Consider the following 18,679-nt stretch of genomic DNA (forward strand, 5'->3'; position numbering starts at 1 on the left):
ACATATTATTCATAAAGCTTGGCCTATCTTACATGTACGTTATACATCTATCAGATAACTGTAGAAACATGTTTTCCACAATGGTTTATATGTATTTATTTCAGCCAAGAGATGCAGAGGAGTTGCTACACATGCTTCATTATGGTAATCAAAATAGGACACAACATCCAACAGATGCTAATGCTGAGTCGTCGCGATCACATGCAGTATTCCAGGTCGGTAAACATTCTATCTACATATAAAATGAATTTCATAGTTCATTGCTTAATTTAATTAAAGGATGTTCTATTGTTGTTGATATTTAACACTGATGGGTAATATGAAAAGTAGATAACTATGAATTTTACATGTGTTGTCCGGCCAGTTCTCCAGGGAGAAATAAACCACATCAAATCGTTAGGTTCCAATATTTATTGCAGTTATATGGATAAACAAAAAAAACCTGCAATAACAATACATAAATTCATTAGACTTGGGTAAAGAAAGATAACCCTGATAGCATAGATAAATTCTATCAGTCAATTAATTAAAATAAAATAGTTATAATATAATAACATTACACCTTCTATAGGCAATATGATAGTTCTCATAAAATGCATTTTCTTAGACAAATGTATTTGTCTGTTGGGCATGAATCTCATATACAATATTTCACATCTATATATGTTTTAAATACAATGACATGCAAAAATTAATTTAGCTTGAAATATCTAAATAAGCAACAAAAATCAGTTAAAAATAAGCTTAATAGTTACTGACTGAAAGCTAAATATTACCAAGCAAGCAAATAATATTAGTTAAGTAAATTTCATAAAAATGTAACACTTCCTTACCTCACAATTAGGTGCAAAGGTCAGTTTCCCACTATATCAACTCATTACAATACTCTGTGCAATAACATCAGCAGTGTCATGGTTACATCTGAATACAAAATTACAATAATAACTATTGTGCTTCAAAATACGCACAATTAAATGTAACGCATAACACAAATAAAACATTTACTAAATCAACTTTATTAAATTGATGTTTTATCAAAATAATAATATTTTGATCATTTAGACTTTATATTTACTACTGATTTATATTATCTCATTTATCATTTTATTTAACTTTATTCTTATATTATTTTGTAGTTTTATAAGTTTATAAGTCAGTCATCCATTCATTCAGCTCAAATCACTCAAAATGTTATTTTTGGGACAATTATCAAGATTATTACTAATAAATACCTTTCAAAGTAGAAGAAGTTAATAATGGTGACATAGGCATAAAGTAGACAATCAGACTTCCATCAAAATTAATATTCCAAGGTATTCCAATAGTTTTTACTGAGTTACAAAAATGTCTGCCATCAGAGATTTTAAATGTATAGAGAGTGACAACAAGAACAAAAGGATTTCCCTCCAAAAGTGCATGTGATTTTCTACCAATTAAATATCCAATAATCCAAATAATCAATACTACTGAAATTCCAAATAAGGTAACAATCCAGGGTCATATTCATGAACTAAGGTCATACTTAATTTTAATATAAAAATATAAACACAAGGTAACTGGCTGATTTTATTTCTGAATGAGTTCTGATTGTTCAATAATTAAAAAGATCAAGTCAAATTATGATTTTCAAATAATATTTTATTAATAAATCTCATCTTAAATCATGGAAATTCCGAAAATAAAATTATCTGTATATTCATTATAAAATTCACTCTTCCACACATGATTGATAATACAAATGAAACATTTAAGGGAAATCACTTGCCTATGTTACTAGCACATACAACATATATACATTTAGCTAAGATAACTACATTTAGGTTGACATGATTTAATAGTATTTGGTATGTTTATCTGATTAAAACGAGTTGAACTACACTTTAGCACATGTACCTAAATGTAAATATACATGTATATCTCTGCAGGTGTTTGTGAGACAGAAGGATAGAACTGCTAACATTTCAGCCGAGGTCAAAGTGGCCAAATTATGCCTGGTGGATCTGGCGGGTTCTGAGAGAGCAACTGTTACTAAAAATAGAGGAAATAGATTTAGGGAAGGAGCTAATATTAATAGGTCTCTGTTGGCACTTGGCAATGTCATCAATGCTTTGGCTGATCCTAAGGTTTGTATAAATGGAATTAGTACCAAGTTGTATGATGCTTTAAAATAAAATTATATGAGACTAACTCTCTCATCATCTACTGAAAAATCTCTAAGCAAAGCAATGATTAATTGAATTTGCTTTTGACAGACCAGTTTCAATATTGTTACGGTATATCACAGGGTAGGAAACTCACTAAAATTCTAGCCAGTCCGGAATACAACTTTTCAATATTTTTACTTTATGGCTATATAGATTTTGGCTCAAATTAGCCAGCCCTGCCAAAAAATAGCCAGTCTCAGGCTGGCAGGCAGGCTGCTATTTCTAACTCTGTATATCAGATGTCATGTATTAACTCAGAATAAAATGTTTATATTTTTCTATATTAGATGAAAAATATATGTTCAAGTCACTTTTAGTAGTTTCACAAATTAACTGGGAAAAGGTAATGTTTTTTTCTTTCATATTTTTAGTAGTATGTAGTGCTACATATATTTGTAAAGGAATAATCTGACATTAACTATGGTGTCAGTTTTTGGCAGTATTCCTTTTTATTTATTATATTGATTGTTCAATATTTCAGTACAAAGGACATGTACCTTATAGAGATAGTAAGTTAACACGACTGTTGAAGGATTCTCTGGGTGGAAACTGTCAAACAGTTATGATAGCTGCTGTCAGGTTGGTACTGGAAATACTAGTTTCCAATTATTTCCAATTCTTTAGAAACTCTCAATGGAGAACTTGTTTGTTTAGCTTTTTTAAAATTTGTTTGTGTTTGCAATAACTATCCTAAGTAATAGGAACACTACACTGGTATTTGTTTTTAGATTTAATTTTCAGGATAACAACCAATTTACATTGTGCATTATTCACACACACAAAACTTTACATTTTTTCTTATTTGCTGCCATTTTCATTGAATTGATGTAGAGATTGATGTGCATACATGTATATTAAAGTAAAAAATAAATAAATATAAAGAATGCATTGGAAATCCAGAAAAAAACACTTATCCAATATGTACATCCATTTAGTTAGAATTTTTCACATTTCTACATGATGGCAGTGTTAGTTAATAAAAAATTAAACCACAAATTAGAATTTTACTGATTACATTCAGCAACATCTACTGTATTTGATATAATTTAGCCCATCCAGTATGACATATGAAGATACTTACAACACATTAAAGTATGCTGATAGAGCCAAGAATATTCAATCTACAGTAAGTCTACACATAGTGATAATAAAACAAGGTATTGTTTGAATTTGGAATTATTTTGGAATTAAGAAAATGACCAAAAATAAACCCTTACTATGGGGTTAGTCATGCCGATATGGCTAACAGGTAGGATAACAAAAGTCATGGAAACTTACTAAACCCCCCTTAGTCATGACGGCATGGCAAACCTTCTTAGTGGTGGTAAGTTTTATAAATAATTTTTTCACTTAATTTCTTAAATCCAAAATAATTCCAATTCAAATAATATCTTGTTTTAAGTAGAAATACAATTTATTTAAGAAATGTTCTAATTTTTTAACAGTGTCAAAGTGGCCACATCCCAAAAAATCACCCGTTTTATTTCCTGCAATTTCCTATCAGATTTACATTTCTTATGTTTTTTTTTGCTTTCATGGATTGAAGGCAAAGGTCTTTGATTAGAACCCATGAAGCAGAACTGTTTTCACTTCTTATTGAATTTCAAATTTTGTCCTTTATTGTGTTGTGCCGGTCGTTGTGTCCATAATGAACTGAAAGTCCCTTTTCTTAAGTGTGTCAAAAACTAAATGTGTCCACACTCACCCAAAGTGAACAGAGTTCAATACTTTGCAGTTGTATCATGCCTTGCTCCATGAAGCTCTATATTGAAAAAGTGGGTTGGCAAAAAATTCAAATATACTGTATCAATATAACTGCCTTCACAGGCTCATTGTATTATGTGCCTAAGGTGTGGGAGTTTGATCTTCAGGTTAGTCATACAAAACATTATAAATTGGTTGTCACTGCTTTTCTGCCAAGTTTGAAGGAGAGAGAGTGATGGCTAGTTGTTTTGAAGTCAAAACAATGTGTCTGTGTAGGTTGTTATGCCTACCTGCAGGCTGTTGCTTCAGTAAGTTCCTTACTACGACTTATAAGATAAAAAGTAGCTTGTACTATAAAAAAAAATGATTTTTTTTTGTAGTTGAAGAAGAATGTATTGAATGTAGACTTCCATGTGGCTAGATATGGACAGATTGTTGAAGAGCTGAGAAAAGAGGTTGGTCTTCATATTTATATTGTAGGGAGGGTTTGAAAACATGATTGTAGTAAATTGACAACAGTTCCTTTTTTCACGAATGATTCTTATGAAAATTACTTTACATCTTTGAAAGAGTTCTTTATAAGTCAGTTTTTACTTGTGTCCAAACCAATTGTTTTGAACATTAAAGTACAGATGTATGTTTAAACTAAAATATCTTTATCATAGGATATCTATTTGTGAATAAATTAATTATAAAAAATAATATGAATTGTCAAAGTAATTTTCCAATTTTTATGTGTTAAGATTCTAGAGTTGAAAGAAAAGTTACGATTTTATGAAGAAGGAAAGTTAGTGAAGACAGTGAGTCAGACCAGCAGTATAGAAGTTTGCAGGTAGGAGATTTGGTATTTTTTTATTACAAAAAGAAAACTTGAGCCAAGAATCACTTTCATTTGCCCTTGATGATTAGAAGTTTTAATTATTTTGTAACAAAAGATGTTTTCTGTCATTTGATAGATTTGTTACTTCGGTGTTCTGTAAATGGAGAGATTTATGACATAAAACAACAAAAAAAATCAAATAAAAATGCAAAATACAATATTTTATCCTATATGTTTTTTGAAAGTATTTAGGACTATTCCAAGAAAAAATGCAAAGGGGATCAGAACTCTGGTCATAATTAAGAGTACCACCTCAAGATTGTTGATTATATTTTTATGCACAACCAAGTTAATTAGCCACCACCAGGAAAATAAAATTATGTATTGAGGATATTATTCTGACCTAATACCATAGATAATATCAATATTTTGTTACTTGAGAAAGAATGTCCTTTTTTTCAAGGTTGAAAACTTGTAATGTGTAGGGAAATAGTTCTGCTTTTATATCATGTTGGTATTTTTTCTGTGTCTATTGCGTATTTATTGTTTTCAGATTATAATTGGGTCGCTTGACAATTTGATTAGTCCTTGACTAAAGTGACTAGCTCTAGCTAAATCAGTGATTTAAATAAAATTCTGACTACAACCACCAAATAAGTAGTAGTTTTTAATCCCCCCACCAAGGTTAAAAAAAAATGAATTGCATTCCAGAACCCCTGGGGCATTTTTTTCCTGCAATAGCCCAAAGATCAAATATGAAATGCAGTAATACATGTACATATGAATGTCACTTGAATCATTTATATTCATTATATCATTTACTTTGATAGGATGAAAGAAAAATTAGATGGTGTGTTTTGCACAAGGTTAAAGTTGAGTAGAGAGTTCTTGGATGCTGAGCTTAAGAGCAGAGATTTAGAATGGAAGATTCATAGAAAAGAAAAATGTTTGTCTAGAATGGAGATTGTCTGTGATAATAATACCAAGGTAATTGATGTTTATCAATATATTGGATTACAAATATGGTTGTTTTTTAGTCGGTCAACAAAGTATTGATGTGACTGAAGTATTTTATTGTTTATAAACTGCCAACCAAGGTCAATGGAAGCATTATTGACTATTATTTCTTTTTGTCTGTAAGGCATCCCATTTAGTTAAACATTAATTTTGTTTACATAAATAAGGGGGTCACTTCTACAAATTCAGAAAACTATATTGATATTTACTTTAGTCAAAACTCTGTTAGATATGCTTTGGCCCAAGAACAAAATTTATGGACAACTGTTTTGTTATACTCACTAATAAAATTCTTTTAGGATCATTTTTAGCACAATTAAGCTATTTTGAGCAAAACCATAGACTTTACAAAATTTGTACATAAAGTTTATCATCTATAAAGTACTTTCCTGGAAATAAAACCAGTACAAACATGTATTCTTTAATCCATTTTAAGCAGTGACTATCACACACTACATACACAGTGTGTAAGTAAATGAATTAATTGGAAGTTCCAATGAAATGTGATTTCAACTTATATGTATATTTAGTGTATTGCTGATTTATTTTAGTTATCAGAGAAACTTAAAAAGATGGTGATGTTGTCAAGACATACACTTGATGGTTTCCATAGCAACAGGGATAAGTGCACAAAAAGCTTGTTAGAAAACAAGAAATCAGTAGCAGAGATGGAAGAATCCATCAAAGTTCACTGTAACAGATCTGGCGATAATTTAGAGACAGAGGTACGTAAAATCAACCTATCCTGATAAAAACCTCATATCTTACCTGAACAATTTGTTTTCATCTAAAAGTGGGAGTCCATATGACAAATCGGATCACTTTCATTTGTCCCATTTTTTTTTATAATGTTCTTTCATTATACAGAAGTAAGAAGACTTATATACAAGTATTGGTATATAATTATCTAATTTTGAAGCAAAACATTATCTTGGTAGTTGAACTGCATTGTTGCCCACATATATATGTAAGGGTAAACTGGAAGAAGTTTTGAACTAAAAAAGATATAATGTAAATAAAGGTATTCTGTAACAAAAGTTAATTTTGTTTCAACTTCTAAATTTAAGTTCTTTCTGTTCAATATAGAGTTTGAAACTAACTCTACAAGTGCATCAGACCAGCATGGCCTTAACAGAAAGTCAGTACTGTGTGAAGTATCTGACTAAAGTTGTGAAGACACAAGAAAGAGAAATTCAGTCATCGGAAAGGTATGCTATCAGGCTTGCATCATGAAAGCTGTTCTAGCAGATGATATTGTCATTAGGGGTACCACCCATAGCAGTGCATTTAAATTAATGAATAGAAATAGACCACTGGCCTTGTCATAACAAATAAATATGTAATTTTGCTAAGTAATTACTTAGTAGTATCGTTAGCAAACTCAATGCACCATACTATCAATTTTGGTCATTGAATAAACAAAATTCTAAGTTTCTTATATGTGTATAAAAGCTTCTCTGCTTATGGCTTAAGTTGACTAGTTTAATTAGTTATACTGTATTGACCTCTGAACTGTATTTATTTTAAGAATGATAGGTAGTTTACTTCACCTGGTTAGACAACAACACTTGATTATAAAAGGCTCTAACATGTTGACCTCTGACCTTGAGGAGGAGTACCAACAGATGAAGAACATGGCTGAGGGACGAGAAGTATCATTTGCTGACCAAACATTTAGTGGAGGGAACCAGTCATTTAGTGTATCTGGTCTCCTGGACTTCAGGTGTCTCCCATCCGGTAACAAGTTTTGTTGATTAGTCATCTTTTACAGATTTGAAGGCATAATTTGTGCACCTATTTATCCATTCATTATATCTCTGGTTTACAGGGCTCAAGCTGCTTGAGAAAAACAGGGCTTTTCAGAGAGACACTAGGGAGAAGTGGATGCATACACGCATCATTTACCAATGCTTTGTAAAATTATGTGTTATATGTTACTTAGATGCACATAATATAAGCAAGCATTTTCATTTATTGAGATAAATGTTTCTTTTTCTTTAAGCTACATATGTAAGTAACTAAATATTTTAGACAAAATGAAATAAGCTTGCTGACTGAATGATTGACTGTATCAATAATTCATGAAATAGAATTTCTAATCTATACCTCTAGCACTTACCAAATTTATTACAGCAAAATCAATATATGATTGAGCAAAGCAAAGCTTCTTGTATTGCATTGTCTTACTGATTTTGTTTTTTTAGCAGCACTGGAATAGAAAATTTCAGGCAGTGACATTCTGTTGGAATTTTGTTGTTTTTTTTTTCTGATTCCACTTAATCCATAATGATTTCTTGTTCAAAATATTCAGTCTCTTGATATAAGTTGATCAAGAGTATCAATAATCATGTAAAAAATTTATTACTGACAAATCAAAACTTTATTGACACATATTGTAGGCTGCAGCGGTTGGTACACACTCGTGTCAAGCTTAAGAAATGTTCTGTTGAAATGGAGAATTAACTGTTCTGATAAGAAACATGAAGATCAAAAGAAACACTACGGGTTTTCTACCAAATTATCAATTGAAATTAATTTTACTTAAGTCCAAAGAACCGGCACGTTTCGTAACGAAATGTTGACGGTAAAACATGAATTATCGTAAGCTGAAGTGATGAATGTTCATTCCGTATCCCGTTTTAAACGTTTGAAACAAAAAAAGTGATTAAAATAGTTGCTTGTAACCAATAATTTGATAGATTTTGAACATTTTTACAATTTATTTTCTTGAACTGGTGCCATTTTTGTTTGAATTGTTATCAGAAGAGAGATAGTGGGTCACGCTACTGAATTCAACATAAACCACAGGGGTCACGCTACTGAATTCAATATAAACCACAGGGGTCGCGCTACTGAATTCAACATAAACCACAGGGGTCGCGCTACTGAATTCAACATAAACCACAGGGCTCACGCCACTGAATTCAACATAAACTACAGGGCTCACACTACTGAATTCAACAATTCAAACAGAAATGGTACCCGTTCAAGAAAATGAATTGTAAAAATTTTTAAAATCTATCTACCTTCCACACAAATGTTAGGAAAATTTGACCTTCAATGTATAATTTTGTTGTTATTAAAAATCAGAGAAAGATGGTATTGTGGATTATCAGATTTGTTAAATGATTGTCAAATTAGTTATTTGTTACAATGTAAGATGCTATTTTTAAAACAGAAATTAAATTTGGTTAAAAATAGTTGAACATGGACAGTTGTTTGCAATGTGTACTTATATTTTAGATAGGATAGTTAATCCAGATGACAGCAAAGTGTCTGAATCCGTTTTGGTTCATCATCATGCAGAAAACCGGGCCAGTCATTCAAAAGCTTCAAAGATGGTTCACACTTCTAATAAGATGGCTCTTAGTAAATCATTAAATCTAGAAAGTATATGGACAAACAACAATCAGAATCCAGTAAGTAAACCATCCATAGACACAGATGCTGGTCATACACCCTTCCCAAATAAGATTGTTACTAAAGATGATGTTGCCTATTGTACAGAGAATAATAGCATACAACCTAGTCAAGCTAAAGATTTACCTATTCAGAATGTAACTAATTTAACATCACCACCATGTCAGGCCAACAGTTTGGAGTATTCTAGACCTTTAGATAGTCATCCATTTGCTCAATTAACACAAAGGTGTATAGAGAATAAAACTGTAAACTTACTGAAGAAGACTGAAACTAGTTTAAAAAGTAAACCTAGTCAGAATATGGACTCTACTTTCACTTTAGAGGAGAATACTAGTGATGAACAAAATTCTACTTTTACTTTGATGGAGACATGTGATAAGGATCCTGAAATTCTTGCTAGGACTCCTGTGATTGAAGATAAATTTTCTCAAAATTCACACAAAGATGTAGAATCAGTTAGTAGTGGGATGCCAAACATTGATGTTTTAACCAGACAAGTTTTAACCTCTGTTGATGTTTGTATACCTGATAGTCATATAGCTACAGACAAATTTGTAACTAAACCAAGCCATGGATGTGATAGTGCTACCAGTGTGCCATGTATGCTTTCTCATAATAGCTTAGGACAGCTTGTCTCACATGAACAAATTTTTAACAATCAGACACAACAGAAGTTGACTGCGTTAGATTCTGGAAATTGTTCAAATATAATGCAACCACATTTAAATGATATATTAAATAATTCTGTGACAGAAAACTTTGCACACTCTTCTAGAGCACAACAAACCTTGAGTAATGTATTACCAACTCAAAATCAACTTTCTGTGAATACTCTAAAGACGAGGTCAAATGAAAGTTCTTCACATGCATGTTCGGTTATTACCAGTAACACTCCAACAGCACCTGTACTAAAGTCAAGGACAGTAACTAAGGCTAGCAATAATGAAATGGAGTCACAAGAGTCATCCAAAGTTCTATTAAATGGATCATTGATGGAAGGAAAGAGCCATGCTGTTAGGTCAATAACGTTTGGTGGGTTCCCATCAACCCCAGATTCTTTAAAACAAGGTCAGTATTGGATTGTGAAAAGTAACATGATCATACATGTACATATACATTTCGTATATTACTGCAATTGTAAATTAAAATGTAACTTAAACATGTTTAAAACTTTCTTCAATGGTTTGGAAGGAAATATTAAGAATGGGTCATTTGTTAAGAAACCAAACAATTTTCTTTCTGATATTGGGCTAATAGCCTATGGCCCCTTGCCTTCCTAATCCCTTAATTTCTTTATCACGGTTTTCAAGGCAATTCATTTCATTTAGTAATGTACCTTTGGAAAGAGGGCAGTAATTGTCCCTAAGCCCTGTCATTTCTTTATATATTCAATATTATAGGTGCTGAAAGAAGACATTTTTGTAGGTATTATTTGAAAAATGTTTTTTTTTTTTTTTGGTTCCCTTATTCGTTGCCTTGATTTAATTACCCTCTTGTATGTCAGAGTCCTTAGCATTGGTTAGGAATGTGTCTTATGTAAATTGCTGCAACAGATTGCTACGTGTATGTGTACTTTACCCACATATTTTATTTGATTTTATTCATGCATGTTGTATTTCATTGTTTTCAGGTCGTAGCTATGCAGATGTTGTTCAGTCACCATCAGTAGTTAGAACTCCACTCAGAGAGATGAACAGTAACACACCACTCAGTGAACAAAATCAAAGGTAAACAAAAATAAAAATAAAAAATCTTTATAAAAATCCCCAAAAAACACAGAGCTCATAGTTAAAATAATAAGGAAAATTTTATGCTTTTCAGTCTTAATCGATACAAATTAGGGATAAATTGTGTAGCAAAATGTGCAAATGTAGACAGAAGATTGATAGGATGAAGTGATTGTAATGTTTCGCTGGTAATCTTTCTTTAGTCACAATACAACTACACAATATGTATAGAAATAGTTTTTGATGTAAGCATTCATATACATTTAGCTATATGTGTGTTATTACTTTGAATTTACTTTAGCAGTTATAATTTATGCACATATACAGCATTTTTAATTGTACCAGTAGTTTTATTATTAAGTGTAAATAATTTGAAACAAACAATGGTAGATATTAAGAAATGTCAAACCCAAGTTCATAAAAGAAGATAGCAAAAATAATATTCTCTGACATTTGTTGTGTACATGATACAGGCCTGGAGCAGCAGGAAAGTTGATGATGAAGAAGGAGAACCTGTTTGGAGACAATAGTCAAGAGGAGACTAGTAGAAAGCTTCAGGAGATGGGATTACCATCATTAATGGAGAGGTGGCATACTGATCCAAGTTAGTAGCTTTAACTATAAGACAAGCCTAAATAGTCTAATATGGTATACAGTTCACTAACTTAACATTGTGTTTCTTTATCCCTTCATTTTAACTAATATATCTTCAAAAAGGAAATAGTACCTATTACACTGAGCATCTTTTTTCAGTCGTCTTGCAAATTCTTGAAGCATTTTTAATAACCAAATAGTGTATTGTATGGGGTACAAACTTAATCCTCAATTCTGTATAAAGAATTCTTTTTGAGATAAAAATAAATGTGGTCAAATTACATATACTTGTATACTAAAAGCCACTTTCAAGGGGAGATAATTGACGGGAAATTGATTTATAGAATTTTTTTTTAAATGTCAAGAAAAAATTAAATAATTACAGTTGAACCTTGTTCAGTTGAAGTCGAAGGGATCATGCAAAAATGTTCCAGTTATCCGAGGTTAGAGTAATCTGAGGATGAGGATAAACCGCAAATACTAGTAGTTTGGTCAATGATTGTTTCTACATTTACATCATTTGTTGTGCTTGTACATGTACATGTACTTCATTTTACACCGTACTTCGTAATTATTGCGTTTCATATCTGAAGATATTTTTTTGTATGTTGTACATGTATATCATGATTGAAATACTGAACGGCACCGAGTGTTTTATTGAAATTTCCTTTTTATTTTTTCTCAATCCAAAACATCATAATTCATTACATGCTGTTTTGTTTGACTCATAATCAGGAGTGTCATCAAACCATGTGCTCTACATTATTACAATAAAAATTCAAATTCAATAGCGAAACGAATGTAATCATTGAAATACACTTAATCTGTTTGAAGTTTCATTAAACAGTCAGATACCATTACAATTCATTGGTATTTTAAAAAAAAATAAATTTATCAAAATATCCAATGTCACTATTAGTGTGAATTCTGACATGTAATTAATATAATTCATTTCTTTTCACTACATGCGCAATTTCAAATTAAATAAATACACATATCAAGCCATAAAAAGAGTATCAACAAATTAATTTCAGAAGCCATGCTAATCATTGTAAAAACACACCTCAATCATGGCTTGTAATAAAGCAATCATTTTTCCAACTAATTAGTTGACTTTGAGACATCAGGGTTAATTAAACTCGAAGTCCTGTTGAGGGGACTGATTAATTACCTCAAGTTATCCGAGGTTTCGAGTCGTCCGAGGTTAAGTTGTATTAGAGTAAGGGAAGTTTTTTTTTGGGACTTTGTAATTAGTTCGAGTTATCCGAGATTTCGACTAATCTGAGTTTGACACATCAAGGTTCGACTGTATTTTCTTTTTGGAATATAAAAAAAAGTTGGATAAGTGTTCTTAATACAAATAACTGAAGAAATTCTATTTCCCAGTTTTTTTATTGTTTGTGAAAAGGAAAATTCCCAACAGAATCAATAATATCGTGTAAAAATATTGACAATATTATGGTTAAATTACTGTAAAAGTATTAATATTTGTGGGTACCAATTTTTGTGAATTTCGTGGGTTTGGTTAACCACCAAATTAAGTTCCCAACGAAAAGGAAATTTTCCATTTGTTTGTATGATAGAGTTGTCAAATTCATGAATTCAAGAATCCACAAAAATTGGTACCCACAAATAAAAGTACTTTCAAGGTATCTTAAAATCAAGTTTGGTGACTTATATTAAGTTTATTCATCAGACATCATCTCTGAGAAAATTTATGAAAATCTATAAAACAAAATAGTAGGTATGATCTACCTCAAGCATCTCTCTCCTGGATTTGAGTGTGTGACAAAGTTCTGTATCATATCTTGCCATATCTGACTGATATAAAACAAGGCTAGCCATTACCTGTATCTACAGTCATGGTTTATTGTGTTTAGTTTCTTCCTGTCATTGGTTTTTTTCTAAGTTTTTTTAACTTTTTAATATCTCCAATTGATTACTTGGAACTTGCCTTTACTTTTCTTTGATTGATCATATATCGGCAAGGATGGTAATCTTCAAAATATTACAATATTGCATTTACCATTCAGAAATGATTGCCTTCATGTACAAACAAGTTTGATTGTGTGAGTATCTATGTGTCTAGTTTAACTTTCTTCATGTTTATGCGTGGTTCATTTTCCTTTACATCTACATGCATTTATTTTCAGGAAAACCAAAGAGAGACAACCAAATGAAACCAAGTTACATGCAACCTACAAAAGCTGCCAGAAATAGGAATAAATCTAAGTTAGTATTGTTAAGTACATTTATTGATAATTGATTTTTCTTGAGACATTCTGTAAGGTAATAGTCGGTCACTTGAGAATGACCTGATTCTCTTTGATATTTGACAATACATCACGATGTAACTATGAACAAAGAAAAAGGACATCCAAGTGCTACAAATGTTGAACTTGTAAAGGAATGGTTTTATAAGTTAACGAATTATATAGTCAGGTTATACTGAGGATTTCAGATTTACTTGCATTGTCAGATAATTATAGGTTATCACATGCCATATTCCATATTGGCCTTGGTATCATGTCAAAGGCTGGTACCAGGGTAAAATGGAACATCCCATGTAATAATCTATTTATCACCATCTATGGCTTTAAATAGAAATACAGAATAATCAAGAATTAAATCAACCTAAAGTGACAATTTTAACAAAACAAGAAAGAACAATAGCTTTGCTCAAGTAAATATAAAATTATCATAAACATTTTGTAACTTCTGATATAAATACATGTATTACTTGTCTCATTTCCAACATAAGATACTTTGTTTTTATCTCCAAAACCATTAAGTTTAGCTAAATTCTGACTGGGTTAAAGTGTTCAGCATGATGAGATCTATCTCTGGTCTAATTTTGGTTTTAATCTGTTAAACGATGTTGCAGTTATTGTCCTTTTTCAACGATTACTGTTATTTCTTTCAAAAATCTTCTTATCTAACACTACTGGATCATTTGAAACTAAACTTAGTATGAATGTTCCTTGGTGTATCCTGCATAGAACTGATGTAGGGATTTTTGATTCGTCGAAAAAACATGGCTGCCTTTACTAAAAACAGAACATAGGGGTCAGACCATATTTTTTCACATATATCTCCAAAACCGTTAGGTTTAGCCAATTCTTTCAAGAGCTGAAATGATCCTTATTATTAGGACTACAAAAGTCTTCAGGGATAAAAGTTGCAAGATGACTCCTTGTAAGAGTTATTGCCCTTGAAAGGGGAAAAATGACCTTTTTTTAACAGTTTTCAGTCAATATCTTGAAAACTGTGATAAATTAAAAGAAACTTTCAATTGTTGAAATGTTCCTTTTGGTAAGCCCTACCAAAGACTTTTTGAGTCAAAATTGTTGGACAACTTCTTGTTAAATGTATTGCCTTTGAAAGGCAAAATTCAACCAGGAGGGCGATTCAGGCTCCTGGGAGCCTCTTGTTTCATTAATTGTACTGATCACTGTTGCAAGTTCAATACATGTTATAGTATTATCTCCTGCCTCATCCATGGCATGGTATAATCATGTACAAATCAGAACTAAACAAACTATTATCAGCCCTATTTTACTTACATCTGGTATTATCAAATATGCAAAAATGCAAGTATCTAAAATAAAATATGTGATAACACCTATAATATACATTTCTTTTTTTGTTTTTTTTTTGCAGGTTGGTCAATAATGAGAACATGGAACCAACAAGAGTACCAGTTCAACCAACTAATAAGAATAGGTAATGCACCTTCATATTATTTGTTTTACTCAACTGTAAACCAGAATTTATTGCATGAGAGTTTGATTTTTATTTGGAAATTAATGTACATGTAGCAAATCAGACACTATTATAGCAGGTTTGGTCATTGTGCTAGATTTGACCAAATGTTTATTGGTACACATGTTGAAATATAAGCATTGATTTTTATACGACCACAAACAATTTTTTGGTTGTATATTGGGATCACCCTCTTGTACTCATTCATCTTTGGCATCCATTAAGTTTTTTTTTAGTTTCCAATAACTTAAGTAAGACTCGTTCAATCTTTTTGAAATTTACACTCATTGTTCCTAAGGACATGGTGGACAGCTTTATAGTTTTGGAGGTTTTTGCCTCACCCCGGGGCTTAAAAGGTGACAACAGATGTTATCATAATTAGAATTGAAAAGAAAAGTTAATTGTTGATCCATTTATTATGATTCAGATGCCAATCTGTTCTCTTTGAAATTGTGTTTTTAAAAAAATTACACAGTAGGCTTATCTGAACAGTTTAAGATTCAAAGCAGTACAAAATTGGGCCACACCCACAGAAACCCAACTTTTTAATTTTTGGTCTGATTTCGAAATTTTTGAAAATCTTCTCAAAATCCATTGCACAGAATTCAATGAAAGTTGGCATTTATGTTTCTTAGGGTATGCCACACATAATGACAGTTGGGATTGTTGATTCATGAAAAAACATGGCCGCCATTATTAAAAAAAGAACATAGGTTTCAGATGGCAGTTTTTTGCAAATAACTCAAAAAACCGTTGCCTTTAGCAAATTTCTGGCAGAGGGTTAAATTGTTGAGCATCATGAGAAGGACCTATGCTGAAATTTTCAAAACCATTTATTGACTAATGTAGGAGTTGCGACCCCTAAAACAGATTTTTGTTGTTTTTTTTTTTTTCACATGTACAACTTTGTAAATCTTCTTTTCTAAAAACATTTAAGATCATTGAATGAAAATAAGCATAATGGTTCTTTAGTGTGTTGTGCTCAAAATGGCTGTTGTTATTTTTAATCCATGAATAGATATGGCTGCCTATACTAAATATGGAACTTAGGGGTCATAAGACAGGTTTTTGAAAAAAATTCAAAAACTGTTGCCTTAGCAAAATTCATGTCCAGGTCATGAAAATGCTATGAAAAGAATTTCTTGCTTTTGACAATTTAGTTGATTTTAACTTAGCCTGTCTCATTCCTCAAGTTTTTCAAATAAGCAAATGGTTAACCTGGTGAGAGATTCAGGCTCTCTTGAGCCTCTAGTTTAAATTTTAAATTGAATTTCAAATTTCGTGCTATATTGTGTCCAAACCACTTGTGTCAATAATGAACTGTAAGCCCCCATGCTTAAGTGTGTCAAAATCAATATTGTGTCCCCACTTGCCATAGGTGAACGGATTTGGACGGCTGCAGTTATATCATGCTGCACGCTGTGAAAATTTTTATTGAATATTTTAATAGTAATTAAGAACAACTCTAATCACTTTGTCTGATGTACATTTTGTAAGGCCTACAAGTGATATGATTTTAGTTTTTGTTAAAGATTGAACAGTGCCTTCTTGTGATTGTACAGTAATGTATCACTGTAAATTGGTTGATGGTAAATGAACATGTTTTCCCATCTCTGTTTATATTCTATGATATTTAGCTACATGTAGAAATACTTTAATAATTGTTTTTTCGTTATTTTAGAGGATTCAAAAGAAGTCAGTCAGTCAGTAGTGTCAACAAACCTGGATGGCAGATATGATGGTTTTAACCAATAAAAAAAAAACACAGCCTAATGTCATAGCACCAACTACTACAAAGTCAAGAATTGTCCTCTTTTCCTTCATTTCTCCTATCAACTCCTTGGATACATAACAAAGTTAAGTCATGAGTTTTTGCTGATTATGTTGCCATGGAAGTCAGAACTGTCTACAAATATACTGCATTTTTTAAGACTGACTTTCTTAACTGAGTACCATAACACATTTCTGGAGACTTCTTTTAAAATATTTGTTTTTGCTGGAGGATTTTTATATTTTCAAACAAATAATGTGCATGAGATGGCCAAAGCTTGCAAAAGGAGAAACTTTATACTGTATCAGTATGTCGCCGTGCATGTTTTGTTTGATATTGCTTATGGAAAAAAAAACTGCTTTGTACAAAATCATTACTTAGTTGAATACTGTAACCCAGTAAACTTTCAAGCTATATTAGTTATGCAAATTCTGTGATTAATCTGCTTTTTAGATATGCGACCTTTCTTCAAGTTGTATTGTAATGAATTTCAAAGAAAATATTCAAAATGTAATTTTTGCATTACAAGTCTAACCACAAAAATAGTGAAAATAAAACTGTAAAGAAAATTTCTTGGTTTACAGTATTAATTATTATTGTTTTTTTTTTTTGGTAAATGATTGATTAATTTCCACTTCATAATAAATCTATCAATATGACGAATGATTTTTTTTTTTGAATTGAAACAGTCTGTTTTTAGATTAAATTGTTTACATATGTTTTAGGATCTTAATGATTCTTAATTCTGTTGGTTTTTCGATTTTAATGTATTAATAATTGATAATGATTTGTCAATGAGCTATCCATGTTTGAATAATTCTTGGTTAATCAATACCCTTACTGCTACTTGTGTGAATAATTCTTCCATGACAACTGCTTTATTGAAATGTAAATTGTTCTTCAACCAGAGGTTTCAGGTCTTATATCAGATACATTAGCTGCTTCTATTTTGTTATGTTTTATGTATAGCCATGATGTTTAACAAATGTATTTCATATTTTATCTCCAAATTTTATTAAATCATGCAGCTTTCAATAGCTTAATCTTCAATATTATTGTATTTTAATATTCTTGTATTTAATTGTTTCATTTGTGAAGAGAGACATTTTATGAACCAATTGTAGTTAGTGAATAAACTGGTAAATGAAATGATAATTTCCTGATTTCAATTTATTTCAAACGTCAAATGATGCATTTTATTAGAAGTCAGCTTTTAGACAGAGAGAATTCTGCCATCATTTTTCACAACTGTCATTGTGTCATAATAATGCAAAATCTCAAATGGTCTGTGATGTTGCCATTGCCATCGTATAAAAATTATATGTGTACTATGAACAAGGACAGGAACATGTAACCTAGATTAAAAATGGTTGTTTAAAATGGAAGTGCCCATCTATGAAAAAAAACTAATTAGCATTCATTCAACATTTACTTTTATTCCCACATACTAATAACATGTTGGCAAATAGTCTGACTGATTGTCATCATTTTATAGTCGGGGAGTTCAAAAATTTTAGCTATTGTTGCAGTGTAATGCAATTTAATGATTGTATCAATTGGTTTCCAGCATCTAAATGCATAACAACAAATAAATAAATATTCAAAATCTATTTCAAAACGCATATCTACTAGTAATTTATTGTTTACCTTTTTGCAT

At 31.1% G+C, this 18,679-nt stretch overlaps 1 protein-coding gene across 3 annotated transcripts in view; it reads left to right on the forward strand.

Moving 5' to 3' along the window:
• The window catches only part of LOC148609471 (kinesin-like protein KIF18A), a 27,242-nt gene extending 9,065 nt beyond the window's left edge, over positions 1–18,177 (forward strand). For all 3 annotated transcript variants that reach the window (XM_088595595.1, XM_088595593.1, XM_088595594.1), the window contains exons 5-20: positions 105–215; positions 1,926–2,123; positions 2,686–2,783; positions 3,255–3,330; positions 4,289–4,363; positions 4,652–4,740; positions 5,559–5,715; positions 6,297–6,470; positions 6,832–6,953; positions 7,274–7,482; positions 8,989–10,236; positions 10,799–10,895; positions 11,369–11,499; positions 13,643–13,721; positions 15,150–15,212; positions 16,933–18,177. In XM_088595595.1, the coding sequence (XP_088451721.1) occupies positions 105–215; positions 1,926–2,123; positions 2,686–2,783; positions 3,255–3,330; positions 4,289–4,363; positions 4,652–4,740; positions 5,559–5,715; positions 6,297–6,470; positions 6,832–6,953; positions 7,274–7,482; positions 8,989–10,236; positions 10,799–10,895; positions 11,369–11,499; positions 13,643–13,721; positions 15,150–15,212; positions 16,933–16,990 (2,985 nt within the window). In that variant the 3' untranslated portion in view covers positions 16,991–18,177. The remainder of the gene's footprint in view (positions 1–104; positions 216–1,925; positions 2,124–2,685; positions 2,784–3,254; positions 3,331–4,288; positions 4,364–4,651; positions 4,741–5,558; positions 5,716–6,296; positions 6,471–6,831; positions 6,954–7,273; positions 7,483–8,988; positions 10,237–10,798; positions 10,896–11,368; positions 11,500–13,642; positions 13,722–15,149; positions 15,213–16,932) is intronic.
• Positions 18,178–18,679: the final 502 nt, after the last annotated feature.

Source organism: Perna viridis, chromosome 8 (genome assembly GCF_037379345.1).
Source record: "Perna viridis isolate PV_CMFRI_1.1 ecotype Kerala chromosome 8, ASM3737934v1, whole genome shotgun sequence".
In the NCBI taxonomy this organism is placed as follows: domain Eukaryota; kingdom Metazoa; phylum Mollusca; class Bivalvia; order Mytilida; family Mytilidae; genus Perna; species Perna viridis.